Raw genomic sequence first — 14,910 nt, 5'->3', positions numbered from 1 at the left:
TACTGTAGGCCTAAATCCCCAGACAGCATGGAATAAATTACTGCTATGATGTTGATATTAAACTATATTTATTCACAAAGTCTTGGAGTGAAAAACATGCACTGTAAATTGACTTTGTTTTAAAAAAAAGTATGCAAACTCATTTCACTGCCTCAAAAAAAAAAAAATCAAGTTTTCAAAAATAATAAATGTTACCATGTATAAGCTGCACACAACTTGATAATTTTGAGTAAATTGCATTATATAATGGTACACAACTACTGTAAAACCTAATTAGTTCTTCCTTAAATACATACAGACTCAATGCATGTTTACTAATAAAATCTACAAATGTTTGAATTGAAAATGAAATCAAAATGTTTCAATTTATTAATGCACCTGAATAAGAATGACAAAGGACTGTTTAAGCATTTCACATCTTTTATTTTTGCATCTCAATTCTTCGACAATTTAATTGCACCCAGATCTACAATAGTTTGAAAACGTGCACAAAAAACGTGAGTTTCTTCATCCTGCAAAGAATAAAAAAAATAAAATCTGACCCAGGCAAAAAAGGATAGCAGGAAACTAGTGTTAATTCTATAGTTCTCCTTCTAGTTAATCATAATTTAATACTTCAGCTTAATATACTTATAAAGACCATTATGTCTTAGTTTTGCCCCTTGCAGCATTCCCCAGCCCTGCAGTTAAAAAAAATATTTTCTCTATTTAAAACAAATATTTCAATGTTATCATCAACACCACCACTATGGTCTTGGTTATTTCTGAGAAAAAGAAAAACATTTTCCTCACGTCCAGGCTCACTCCTGGCGATCCAAGGTCCACCAACCTTTATCAGATCAACACAAAGCTCCAAAAGTCCAGATTAACAAAATAAACGGATGGAAACACAGGAATGACACAAAACGATTACTGAGCAAGTTAGAGGTGAGACATGATATAGCTTAAAAGGTTCCTTCAACCCGCACTAAACAAGAGAAATCACCTTCAGACTTCTAAAGTGTTTTTTTTTTCCTGCATACATATTCAGCTCCTTATCGCACACTAAAACCCGTTAGACCCACAATGCCTCATTCAGGAAGTACAGCTTCAAACAGCAAATGCCAAATCTTAATGAATTCTACTTGTACAAGGAACTGTATATTAAATAAAAATAAATAGATATTTAAAAAGAGGGGAAAGAACAGTCCATCTATTATGTTATTGAGTTTTTTTTTCTTCCTTTTTTTTCAATTTTTCTAAGAAAAATCTGACGTAAGAAAAACATTATTTATGCCTTTTCAGATTTTTCTAAAACATTATACTTACAGTTTATCAAGAAGATCTTACAGATATACAGTAAAATAAGAGGAAAAATACAACAGAAGAAGATCTTTGAAAACTATTTGCCAACAGAATTTAAAAACATAATAAATAAATAAAATATCAATAGCATGATGGTGTAATTACAACTGAAGTAGATATCTAAACCAATGCAGGAGAAAGCTGTGAATTTATAGTACTTGGTTTTTGCATTAAGTTCAACAAGGGACCTCTTGGTAAAAAGTTGGGGCAGGGGTTAAAGTAGATGCTGATGAAGATCCTCCATGTCAGTTGGCTGCGAGGCCAGTAGCTTCAGAAGAAAGCCTGAGACGAGAAAAGACATTTTCAGTCCAGTAGATTATTAGACACGCAAAACGTGCCACATATTTACTGACAAAGAAGGTTTTTCCTCTGAACAGTAACGGTGGGTTCACAAACGCGTTTTCAGCGTCGGGTGTGTCTGGTTTGCATTCAAAGTCCATGTGGAGGCGCGCCGAGGGCTCGTCAGAATCGCTCTGCCCGCTGTTTTCCGTTGCTGGCCTATTTGTCGGACGTGTCGGACGCTCAAAACGTTCCAAATGGTTTAAATTGCGCCGGGCTAGATGCAATTTAGCGCCGTAATGGGCCCTCGCCTCGCCTCCACATAGACGCTCCTGACACTCAAAACGCGTTTGATGTGAACGCACCTTTACTCTTCAGATGAAAAACCTTCTTTGTAAGAATGTGGCATTTTTAGCTTCACCTGGTTCAAATTCTGGAAGCAAAAACTCATATTCAGCACCTTTTGCTATTCATTTATTAATCCAATAATAATTAACAGATCAGTGCTTGACTGAGTGTTAAGTTGAACAGAAAGGTTGATGTTAGAAGTATTTTTTTTAGCTCCTCTGATGCAAATGATCAAATGTACACGAAAGCAGTGCTATATCAGGATTGATTTGTTTATTTGCATCTTTTAATGAATCTCTAACACTGTATAAATTTGCATTTTTTAAAATCTGATAAGCAGTCACAAGAATGATAGAATAATCAATTACTAAAATAATCGTCAGCTGCAGCCCTAACTTTGCTGATAGATTAGTGAAGTTCCAGTGAATTGTTTCAGTTTTGCATCATTTATCTGAAGACTTCACATTATCTTTTCCCCGCCAGCCTTAATAAATCACCAGAGTTGCCTCTCTAGTTAAGCTGTATAAATTTAAATAAAGGCTCTCCGGTCTTCATTTACATCACAGGAGAACACAAAAGTCTGCAGCAATGAACTCATTAAAGGGAAGAGAGTGTGCAGGCAGTAGCTGCATTACAACGGGAAGGTTAGAGGGGTGTGTTCACACACTCCGATGCAAAGAAACAGTTCAGCAATATCCACAACGCAGCTGGGCTAAGGCCAGAGCCACCTTCCATAAAACCTTCTGTTTTTCTTAGCTGGTGTCAGATGTTCGACGGTTAAACACACACAAGAAAACTAAAGCCTAGTAAAGTCGGGTTAAAAAGGCAATAAGCCGTAAAAATAAAACAATAAAATCCCTTCCTGCTGCAGTAAAGTTCATGCTGCGGTCTTACCGAGCGTTGATCAGATACTCGGCCAGGCTGATGCTAGCGTGGGAGCCGGTGATGGTGACCTGCCTGTCAGTCGAGCCCTCCACCGGGTTGGCAATTTTTATCTGGGCCCCTGACATCTGACGAATCTCGTTGATCTTTGCACCCTGACGGCCTATGATGCAGCCGATGAGCTAGGGAAGGAGAAGAGGTAAGACAAAAAAAACAAAAAACGATCACATTAAAAAGCAATGTTTACTGCGGCAGAAAATACTTACATCATTTGGAATGGTCAGCTCATGAGAGCCAGTTTGTGCAGAGGCATCCATCCCAGCTTCAAGAAGAAAAAGGAAGCCCAATGAGAAGAAATACAACACATGCAAGTGGAAAACACTCTGCAGCAGGAGATCCACCTACCTTGGAAGCCCTGGTTGCCGTGTGCAATGGGGAAGGGGCTTTGCTGCATGGCCAGCTGGTGAAGTTTAGTGAGCTGTTATTGAGGGGGGGGAGCAAAACAGAGAAAAAGAAAATACAGTTAGAAAAAAAAACCTATAATCCGAGTCTGAAATGTTGCAATTCCCCTTTTGTATGTACTTAAAAATGACAATGAGCAGAAATTGTGAAATGAATCCATGATTTGGCTAACGCTATTAAAGAAAAACTGAAGCATTTAATATCATCTTAGAACTTGCAGCATCTTGCAAAAGTAATCATAACCCTTAAACTTTCCCTTTTTGTCACATTTCAATCCCAGTGTGTTCTAATGGGATTCTCTGAGAGCCAAACAAAGTCAGGGATGGTTTTCTAAACTGGAAGTGTGTGCAGTGGATGGTCATTTAGATTACATTCACATCAGCCCTGTTAAATCTGTTTTAATCAAACTAGTTCATACGTAAACAAACTCTGATGCGAAGCAAAACAATCTAACTGGTCCGCATAAAAACCTAGGTCTCTGTTCGGCTGACATGAACTCTGGCACAGATCAAAGTGCTATGTGTGAATGCCAAGCAGACTGAAGAGCGCTCCAAAAGCACGAAACGAACTATAGAGCAGGGCACTCTCTATAAGTCGCTGCTCTACACAGGATATTCTGGGTTAATACAACCAAAACAAATAGGCAAGTTTAGGAGAAATGACTCGCTGTCTTTTACTCAAAACAAAACAAAACAAAAAAGAAATCCTACAAACGCTAAACGGAGGAAGGAAGTTGCACTCATCTCCTCTTCAGTTATTTCTTTGAAAGCGAACCGCACCAGATGAGAATGTAACGAATGTCGCAATTCTGTTCTCAATCAAACCAAATCTACCTAATAGAAAGCCTGAGATGTTTTAATAAACCAAACATGAACGAGGAAAACACCAGACACAGCTGGATTATCACCCACAGCACTACTCAGTGGCGCAACCACAAATCTACCAAAACGTAGCTGTTCAACTAAACCAACAGGCAAAGAGAGGAAAGTATTAATCAGGGTATCAAAGGGCCACTGGCCTCAACTATTGAGGAGCTGCAGAGATCCGCAGTTCAAATCCATCAATACGACAACTTGCAGTTTTGAATTCAAAAAGTGAAAAAAAAAAAAAAAATCAAAACAACACAAAATATAAAACAATAGTCAAGAAAAGACCAAAGTTTTACTTTTTGGTCTGCAAGCTAAGCACTGCATATCATCCTGAACACACCATCCACACTTCGAAGCATGGTGGAGGCAGCATTATGTTGTGGTTTCATCTTGAGCTGGTCAAAGTTCATTTGGAGTGTAAGGGAGCTAAAGACAGACCAATGCTAGAAGAAAACCTTGTGGAGTGTGCAAAAAAACCCAAAACAACTTGAATCTGGGGTTTGACTTTCAGGGCAACGAAATGAAACATACAGCCAGAGGTAGAATGACCTAGTCAAAGTCCAGACCTAAAACCAATCAGGAACCCGCGGTAAGGCTTGTACAATGATGTTCAGACGTTTTCATCCAGTCATTTTGCATTTTGAATGACAAAAAGAAAAAGGATTGAACTTTGCGGTTTTCACATTACGTCGTGTGGAAAAGTTCGAGGGTATGCAGACTTTTGCAGGGGATATGGAGGTGCAGATCCAGAATGGGTGGCAACAAAGAAATGGAATAAGAGGGTGGCATGGCTTCCCAGGACCAAAGTTTTTAAATACACTGGATCACTTACAGAGGGCCCTTCACTTACATCAGGCTGTGGAATGGCGTGCTGCCCTTGGACAGCGTAAGCCTGCAAGGAGAGAACAGCAGTTAGGAGGGAGTGGCATTGTGACACAGATCCATCTGTACTCCGTCCTTGACGCGCTACGAGAACAAAGCCGTATCGGCCACGCCCAGCAGAGTCGTTACTAAACGGGGAGACGTTGTGTAACGTTTCTAACCACTAAATACGAAGAAACCATCAGTAAAAAACAATGTCGCCTACCTGACCACCTGCAAAGATGACAGGAGAGCCTGAGGGTTTGGGTCTGTACGGGATGGTCACTCCTTTTGGTGGAGACTAAGAGAGAAAGAACATAATGACTGACTTAGAAAGATGGTTACACGTTTAAGAGCATCAGTTTCCATTAGAAATGCGCAAAAAACACTGTCAAAATTCAGCTGATGTCAAAAAACCCCCCACAATTTCCAGGTGTTTTTCTCAGCTGAGAAATAATTAAAATCACATGTCATTAAAAAAAAACAACTACTTCCTGTCTTCTTCTTCTTCGTGGTTTCCACTATCGGCAAAATCTGGTTGTTGATTATACAACGTGTGTGATGCGACAAAAGGGTTTTTACTGCAGTTTTACAAAATAAACCAATTTCAATATGACCAAAACAAAAAAAAAACCCACCCTCACACAAAAACATTTCCTTGAAAAACAAGATTTTTTGAGTTTTTTTTTAATCGCCGTGTTTCCATTAATTTTCTCATTTAGATGGTCAAAGGAAACGCAACTAATCAGACAATCACAATTTATACCTCCAGCATGACAACGCAGATCTGCTTGACGCACTCGATGATGGACTGGGGGGTCCCTGCAATGGTGATGGCACGTTCTGTTGAGTTGGGCAGCATGTCCCCTGCTACTTGTACCTGAGCTCCTGCCGACTGCGGGGAAAAACGAGAAGTCGGGGGACGTCCCGCATGAGACGCGTGTCAAACGTTTAACACGAGCACGGAAGGAGGAAAACAAACCTCTCGGATTTCTTTGATCTTACAGCCACCCTTGCCGATGAGCGAGCCGCACTGGCTGGCAGGCACAACGAGGCGCATGGTGACAGGCGGTTTGCTGGTGGCCGTGCTGTTCGTCATGGAGGTGCTGATGTCCTGCAAGAGATTTGGAGAATATCAGACGTATTCCACGCTAAAAATCATTCGATTACAAAGGCCTTATCTTTACTTTTCTTTGGCCTCGGCTTCTGCAAACTTTATGGAAGCTCGTGACATCAAACAAAAAGAAAAGTCAATGATCCAAATGGAATATTTTTGATGCGTAATATGTAGAAGAGCATTTCTCATGTCAATGGGACACAGGTGGAGCACATAAGGGAACCCACGATAACACCTCAGGGTCTTTGAAGACCAACTGCTGACAATTTTCAGCAAGAAAACACTATTTCAAGCTGTTAACCGGTCACAATATGTTTTTTTTTTTGGTCAACTGTTTATCATACATTTTACCAGCCTAACATTTTAGGCTTATTTAAGATTTAAGTCAAATACGGCTTTTTACTAACAAAACGTGGCAACATCAATCACTCTGCTGCTCTGCAATTCACAAACACCGTCCTCTCACCTTCACATCTTTAATCACTTCCACTTAAACACCAAAATGAGAAAATTCATTTTATGTCAAACTGACAATTTCAATATTTTTCCTAGGATTTCTATTTCACATAATCTTTCGCTTCAGCTCAGCCTTCCAGGTTACAACTTTGACACAGAAATTAGTAAGAAAAGGCAAATGTTACAGTTTCAGTAAAGATGTGGTGAGAAAGCCTAACCTCCTCCAGTTTCTCAATGATCATAGAGAAGGCTTTAAAAATGGAGGTGGTGGGTCCTGCGAGGGTTATGATCCTCTCTGGACAGTTCCCCTCTGAGATGTTGATGCGAGCGCCGCTCTGCAGACACAGAAATGTAAACAACACAGAAATCAGCTGGCTTCATCATACGATGCCAAAGAGAACCGCAAAGTGCAGCTGTGAACAGGTTTGTTCTTGCTTGGGAGAAGTAAAGTTTTTTTTTTACCTCCTCTCTCATCTTCTTCACTGACTCTCCTTTCTGTGGAGAAACAGCAGATATGCAATATTTACAAAACACACAGAGACCAGCAGCAGATTGCATCTGTCCAACAGTTAAAAAAAAAAAAAACAAATCCCACCTTGCCAATTATGCTTCCAACCTCCTGCAGAAATGAACAAAACAAAAAGAAAAAGTTAGCAGCTCTGTGTTTTTCATGCGTTTTAGTGAAGCAAAGTTTCTTACAACCCAAAACAACTTGCTTCACATGCGATGCAAAGAGTAGCAAGTACATTTTAAAGCTTCAACGCAAAGAAAACTTTGTAAAGTTTTGACTTTCTAAATATATTAAAAACAGATAAAATATTGCTAATAATCTTAACCACACTAAGATTTAAAAGATATTTAAAACATTAGCTGCTCTAAAGTGACATGAAGGATGTGGACATAAGCTGCAAGAATCTTAAGATTTCTTTTTTTTTTTTGCAGAATGAAACAGACTGGAGATTAAGTCAATTTATTCCTTCAAATAAAGCGAAGCTTCTCGTTCGCTCAGACTCTCGAATCGAGAGTAGCGCCTGACTACTCGTGTAGGAGTCCTCGCGGCCCTTCTGTCAGGCCCACCTGTTCCTTCCCTCCCACAGCACGAGGGAAAGGGCATTTAGGTCTGCACTTCCTCTGAGCGCAAGGGATCAATATGTAGGGCGGGAGCCCTGCCGCAGCCTTTTCTTGCACGCGTTATGGCACAAGTAGAAGGACGACTGTTAAAATGGCAACTTTAACTGCAAACAGTTTGGCAAAATAAACATTTTCTGAACGTTCGATTATTTTAGACATCGAGAGCATTTTGTTCTAGGACTGCAAAACGTTTTTCGCATGAAAAATGAACGTTCTTACAGATTTAAAAACTCTTGAGTTCACAGTTTTCTTGAAGTATTAGTACAAAATTAGCACTTATAATTTTACATAGGGTGGGCACTAAATACAAAATCTGCAAAGACCAATGAGGCACATGTAATAAAATTAAAAAAAATAGAACTTATTCATACTGAATACTGGTTTTAATGAGCAAGTTTGTACAACAGGAATCTCTTCATTTTGTCTCGCTGCCCTGTTTTTCCTGTCCAGCTGCGAATGAAAAAAGGACAGTAGTTCCACAAGAACATAAAAAAAAAAACTCAGAAATGGCCAGTTTTAATTTTGTTGTTGCACAATCATCTTCCCTTGAAGTCAGCGTTGAAGAAGCAAAGCTTGCAGTTCTTATTTAAAAATTTGCACCTGCTGTAACTGAATAAGATTTATAATGAAGGAAACCAGAGGAAGGATTTCAACTTTATCCACTCAGACTCTGGGTATATGAGTTTTCTCGCCAATTCATAAACACCTTGTGTACTTTAAAAACTACATATCTGGATATTTTTGTTTATAAATTATTGAAAACCAAAACACTCAGTGGAGGGAATTATAATTTACAATCATAACATCACATCCATTACATCAGACTGAGTGAAATATAGGAACTTATTTTTATTTGTAATTATTTTAGTGGTTGTCAAAGTGAGTACAATACTTTTCTCTAGGCAGGTGTTAATTGATGTACTGACAAACTAAAGGTTCTCAGGTTATCTGCAAATTTCAGCAAGTCAAATTTAGGACTTTTTAATGCTACTTTCAATGAAATACAAGACAGAAAAAAAACTGTAAAGATATAGGATGGTTAGGGAGATCCTGCTGCATTATAATCAGGAGTAGGATAAACTGTGAAAACTTCATGCATATGATGGAAGCAAAAACATGTTAGTTAGAAAGGGTATATTAGCAGCTAGTTGCCAGTAGCCTCAACTGCTTCAAGTCACAGAACGCTATGAAGACGTCTCATCCTTTCGTCTGACAGCAAATCCCACAAGAAAATTAAAATACATTAAATAATCCTGCCACGAGAAAATTTGAGACCTACTTACATTTTCATAATGAATTCAAGACATTTTCAAGCCTTAATTTTACACACAAAAGCAAGACTTTAAGGATGTGCAGACACACTGGTTCTGCAGAAGACGCTTCAGCTTCATACTCAAAGTTTGGTGCAAAGAGTTCAAACATGCAGAAAGCCATGAGGGTAAAATAGAAAACAAAGAGCAACTGATAGCAGCCCTGTTAAAGAGCGTGAGCAGTCGCTACGAGTCTCGAAAGTCCATACTGTTTCTGACATCAATGTTATACATGTCCGTTTCCTTCCTCTCTCTCACTTTTATCTGCTTGCACGCACACTGCTGCAAACTACAGAACCATAACATACAAGACTGGCGACATAAACAAAAACTGATTAAAACAGGCCAGCATCCTCGACTCCATATCTGTTCCATTTATTTGACTTGCAACACTTGATTGTTTTCAGCTTTAAAGCCTGCTTTGTACTTAACCAAGTCTAATTATTTCTCAAGGTAGTAACTCTGAGGGATTTAATGGTTGGGTCCTGGAACCTGGGTGTTGCATGGAAGGGAAAAAGGGTGCAGCACAATGTCAATTTCCAATTTTCAGCACAAGACTGAAACGTGGATTGATCTTTGGGCGATGAATGGATAGACGAATGGAAGAAGTAATTGTTGAACAAGTGCAAGAAGGCGAAGACAGAGGGAAAGATGGAGGACTTGTTGGGTGCATGGATATAGAGGAGCTGAACAAACTCGCGCAAAGAAGGAGGAATTGCAGGATAGTTAGATTAATGAATGGATGGATGAACACAACACTTTTATATGTAAGTTTTATTTATAAAACAGAAAAGGCACATTGGCAGAGCCAATTTCAAGTCAATTCACACACCTAAGTGGATTTGGAAAACAGAATATATTCTATTCTTATACTAAATTAATTGTTTTTCTGTCTATGTATGACTGCAGGAATCCTGTCTCACTCACCTTCCCATGCATGAGTAACCTGATGGTTAAGGTGACATTAAGTCCTCCTTCAACTAGACTGGAGTCCATTGCTGCTCTTCAGTCCACACACTAAACTGGCCAACAAAGTAGGTTTTTTTGGTGACTGGCTGAACGTCTGCAGAGGGGGATAAAAAATGAGCAGGTTAGGGAGAAATGTGGCTACAGGAACAACATCTCAGAGAGAAGCCTTGGCGGCTAGTAAAAACGCTGTTACAGCAGATCAATGGAGTGATGCAGGCAGTTCACTTTTTTTTGCAGGCGAGTGTGTCACTTCGGAAGAATGAGACGTTTCAGTGCAGTAATTCATGTTGGACTGGCCCGAGTCCACTCATTCTCACTGACACAATGACCCACTGTGTCCCTGGGGCCGTGTCTATTTCCTGACACTGAGCAGCTGTGGCGAACTAACTTTTTAATTTTCTCCCATCTATCTATCTGCGGTCTAAACGGTTCAACACTTCGTAGCATCTAACTGTGGAGATGAAAAACAGACAGTTGAATGAAGAAGGTAAGTGTAGCAAATGATATTTCGCGAAAAGGCATCACGCACAATTTGGGAAAGCTGATTTAGCGCCGAAGCGGATCTGTCCCAACTTCCCAAATATTTTCCCCACTCGCAACAAAATTAAGCTGAACGGATAAATTAATTCAATCCCTACGTGTTTAACACACTCTGAAAGGGCAGCGGGTCGCCACTAACTCACAGGCAGCCACCAAGTTAAACACAGTTCGGTAATTTTCCATTCACAGCACGCTAGCATTAGCATCCTCCGATCCAGGAAATAGCCGCATCCCGCGGCCTACGGATCGCGTTGAGTTATCCCCGTCCTTCACTCTGAGAGGAAAGAAAAGAAAACACGCTCACAAAGACGGGTTTCTGGAAGTCTTACCCGAACCGTCCCTTGAAGTGTGTCCAGGGGGTGGATAGGGTGGCAAGGGTGGAAGGGGAGAGGTTCGGGAGGGAGTTTTAAGAGGACCCGGGGAAGAGGGAAGAGACGCCGCTGTTTGATCGGACTCCACTCTTCTCTTCTGCTTTGCACAAAAGACAAAACAACTTTGACCCCGTCACCGTCCCGCCCCTCCGCCGGGTCACCCCCGCCCACCGGGGGGTCCACGCCCATTATCCACGGAAGAGCAAATGGAGCAAGTATTCACATATTATCAGATTATGTTGATTGGTATAAAGGGGTTGATTTTATTAACGCCACAACGTTAATGAATCAGTGGGCCAGAGATGCTGTTTACATGTCTTAAAAATCACTAGAATAATTTATGTGTCGTTAAAAAAGGTGTGAAAAGCGCCTCAAAAATTCTCAAGTAAGAGCAGCACTTGTTTACCATATTTTTAATTAAGTGAAAGAAGTTGCCGTCAAAGTATTTCATAAAAAGGCTACTCATGTCAGAGTAAATGATCATAACATTTGATTTACTGACTTAGCGTGATGTCATCAGACAAATTCTGGTATTTTAAAAACTAAAATAAACAAATTAATATAAATAAATGGCATTATTACAAAATAACATATTGAGCAGAATAAATACTGCTTCATATAATATTCTATAAACTTAAATGAGAAATATTAATACAAGTAAAGGTCCATAACACATTTAAAACTTCTCTCTCATAGATGGTTGTGGTGGTGTAATGATTCTGGGCTACTTTTCACTTCAGGCCCTGCATAACCTTCCCTGAAACACTCTTTGAATAATTTCATTTTATTTATTTATTAATGTATGTCAATAAACAACATAGCATATATTATTTTCCTCATGCACACCTTTTATGTATCAATTCTTAACCCAATAGGGACACAGCATACTCAGTATAGTCCTTAACTGGTAACTGCCTTGTGGAAACATTAAGCATTCATTTGGCCATGGCTGGGAACCCGTATTGCCCACATTGTGTGTGTTTTAAACGACAACAGACCTGGAAGTTATGCTGCTCCCCCCCCCCACCCAAATGCATTTGAAAATGAATCCAGCAGATGGCTCAGTAACACTGTGTGAGGATGTGCCAAGAATCTGCAGTGGTAGTCCTTCCCCAACGTGACGTCCTTCCTATAGGTGCTCTGAATAATAATAATAATAATAATAATAATAATAATAATAATAATAATAATAATGATAATAATGACATACATAAAAAATGAAATGCATCAGGAGAGAGAGAGATATTTTGTCAATTTACTAATGTCACAAATTTTGCATTTCGCGATATGAGGAAACTATAATTCAATATTTTAGTCATAAAACAAATCTTTTCTTTTGTTTTAGCCTATATTTTTTCACCAATAATCTCCCATAACCACATAATGGATGGGCAATATGAACTTAAAATATTTTTTGCAATATTTTGTTTATCAACTGTCTTAAATAAGTTATCAAATTTCTATGTGATTGTTTTGATGAATAACTTTGCAGCATCATCATAAATTGACTTCCTAGCTTAGAAAAAAACATTCTTTACTTTTAAACAGATCAGGACTGATTATTGTGTTTCTTTCAATAAGATAGTCTCCCATGCCTTCTGCAATTTTATTGTTTGATATTCAAATTTTTATCTATCTGCATTTCTTTATTTTAAATCTGAAATAATAAAAGAAAACATATCGTGAAATATTAAATTTAAGAAATACTTATGGTGTTTTGACAGCTTGAGAGTTGCTCCATAGCCGAGCATCGTGACGTTAAAACTGCAGCCTGCTTGAACTTGTGCCCATGTGCATTAATCTGATGTACACCAGGGCGGCCCCATTTTAAAGTGCAAGTGCAGAATGGCCTTCTGCTGTCAGCAACCAATCCTTTATAGTCCTCTGAATATTCTATAAACCAAATCTGTAACAGAAATGATGTCCTTGACATTGGGGTTTATATGCTGTTATTTATCCAGTACGCATGGCTCATAAATCTTTTGTGGCTCATTTTCATAGATTGGAAATTACTGTGCTCTCCGTAGATTGGTTTCTCACTGGCAGAAACTCAAGCTCAGCTACTCTGACAGCAATTTCTTTTACCACTTCCTGTTTCTTTCTTTTCACGTGTGAAACATGAATTCAGGCAGCAGATATGGGAGCTTGCTTTCTGAGCCATCTGCAGTGTAGCTGTGCGCATGTTTACAGATGCACAAAGCATACATTGTGTCTTATTTATAATTTTCTCAAAAGAGTGACAGCTGAGCAAGTTTACTGGAGGGCTTGCCATACTCTACCTCTGCGTTGTTGTTGGGAAATGTTACTTTTAGTTTTTGTAAATATGAATTTGTATGTGAAGTGAAAAACAAGTGCCATTTGTGTTTCTGTCCCGAACAAAAGAAGTTTAATTAGTGTAAGTCTTTGATGTGAGAAGAGGTGCAAGCTCTTCAGCATAATCTGCATGCTCACCCATATCTGTTAAGCAGCTACTTATGTAACCACATCCTACTTTCCATCTCATGATCCATTCCTCTAATTTTCCCCACTTTCCCGTCACATACTACTGTCTACGTCTTCCTAAATGTTTAATTTTCCCAGTTTCTCTTTCACATATTCATCAAACTCCCCACTGGTCCTCTTATTGTTTTTCTCTCTCGTTGCTCTTTCCTCCACCCATGAGTGGTCATTGATTACCATTCGGCAACTCTTTGACAAAATGTCAATCGCCCACCTAACGTGCCCCTGTCAGCTGCCTCTCATCTCCTTACTGTGTAATGCAGATGATATTTAACACATCTTCAGTTTTCTGTTTTAAAAAAATAAAAATAAATAAATAAATAATTGAATTAGTAAGTATAAAAGTTAGAAGGTAACAGTTTATTTGAAGGGGTGTGCATAAGACTGACATAGCGATGTTATGAACATGAAGGAGTTGTCATGAATGTTTATAACTGTTGTCATAAAGAGTCACTAGGTAAATAATGATATTTTTAATGCATTAAAACATGCATTAAATGTGTCAACTTTGCATTAAAAGTGTCGTTATTTTTTTACCTAATGACACTTCATGGCGACAGTCATAAATATTCATGAAGACTCTTTCATGTTTAAGACAATGTCATGTCAGTCTTATGCACACCCATTCAAATATAGTGTTACTAATTAAAAATATGGAATAAAAATATAATATACAAAAGAAACAGAAAAGATTAGATGCCTACATCTAGTGAGAAAGGGAATGATTTTAAATATTCTACTTTTGATTTCCACCGAACAAATCCAGCAGTTCAGAAACATCTGGATTTATTTATTCAAATTTTATTTGCCCCACTTCTTCTTAAAACACACTAGCATCACTGCTGTTTCTGGACAGAGTTTAATATGTTCAAATCATAAATCGCCTCCACACTTCTGAAAGCCACCCACTCTTACTTGTATTAGCCGGTTTCCTCAGACCAGAAATGTCCACAAAACAGTTTTTCATGCAGCTGTTTTGATCTTTTAAAGGAACACAGCACTCAAAGTGAATATGTTGTACTTTTCACCGGTAAGGCTGGATTTCCAGCCACAATTTCTAGTTGAAAATAGCAAATCTTTGGAGTTACAAACATGGTTGACTGTGAAATATTTAAAATACATTCAAATGATCTAATATTACAAACTTCCAGAAAACTGAAAAACATCTGAAACCCTGAGTGCCTTTAAATCTAGAATTGAAATTGAAATTGAAATTTATTTCGAACATGATACAAATATAAAAAGTAATATAGTACACAATAAGAAAAGTGAATAGAAAAGAAGAAAAGAAAAAAAAAGAAAAAAATAAACACCCACCTGTATAGAGTTGGTTGTGAAACATAATCAATGAAACATTAATTAAGTTTCTGATTTGTAACGACGGCAGAATGAAATGTTTCAATTGTTGACTGTGTTACATGACTTTATATTTTTGTGTTTTTATGATGTAAAGCACTTTGAAATGCCTTGTT

The 14,910-nt window shown here is 38.5% G+C and overlaps 1 protein-coding gene across 2 annotated transcripts; it reads right to left on the bottom strand.

The window, feature by feature from the left end:
- Nucleotides 1-402: 402 nt before the first annotated feature.
- LOC103144045 (poly(rC)-binding protein 2-like) lies at nucleotides 403-11,059 on the bottom strand. 2 transcript variants are annotated; one of them, XM_007560833.2, is made up of 13 exons: nucleotides 10,898-11,059; nucleotides 9,987-10,122; nucleotides 7,214-7,237; nucleotides 7,081-7,113; nucleotides 6,837-6,953; nucleotides 6,028-6,159; nucleotides 5,812-5,940; nucleotides 5,272-5,346; nucleotides 5,017-5,076; nucleotides 3,259-3,331; nucleotides 3,120-3,175; nucleotides 2,866-3,035; nucleotides 403-1,626 (listed from the first exon to the last, which is right to left on the bottom strand). In XM_007560833.2, exons 2-13 carry the CDS (start codon nucleotides 10,053-10,055, stop codon nucleotides 1,590-1,592), a joined length of 975 nt encoding a protein of 324 aa, XP_007560895.1. In that variant the 5' UTR covers nucleotides 10,056-10,122; nucleotides 10,898-11,059; the 3' UTR covers nucleotides 403-1,589. The 2 variants fall into 2 exon arrangements, with proteins under 2 accessions (XP_007560895.1, XP_007560896.1); XM_007560834.2 differs by having other exon boundaries at nucleotides 5,035-5,076.
- Nucleotides 11,060-14,910: the final 3,851 nt, after the last annotated feature.

This window comes from Poecilia formosa, unplaced genomic scaffold (genome assembly GCF_000485575.1).
Source record: "Poecilia formosa unplaced genomic scaffold, Poecilia_formosa-5.1.2 Scaffold120, whole genome shotgun sequence".
NCBI classification, from domain to species: Eukaryota; Metazoa; Chordata; class Actinopteri; order Cyprinodontiformes; family Poeciliidae; genus Poecilia; species Poecilia formosa.
The sequence above is the reverse complement of the archived record's forward strand: the minus strand, read 5'-3'. Positions and strand labels throughout refer to the sequence as shown.

Bases quoted from the DNA above. Each gene is read 5' to 3' on its own strand.
- LOC103144045 (XM_007560833.2), bottom strand. From the start codon at position 10,055: ATGGACTCCAGTCTAGTTGAAGGAGGACTTAATGTCACCTTAACCATC. The intron at 6,160-6,836 runs GTTAGGCTTTCT...AATCTCTTGCAG, and splicing joins TCATTGAGAAACTGGAGGAG to GACATCAGCACCTCCATGAC. The intron at 5,347-5,811 runs GTATAAATTGTG...TTTCTCTCTTAG, and splicing joins TCTGCGTTGTCATGCTGGAG to TCTCCACCAAAAGGAGTGAC.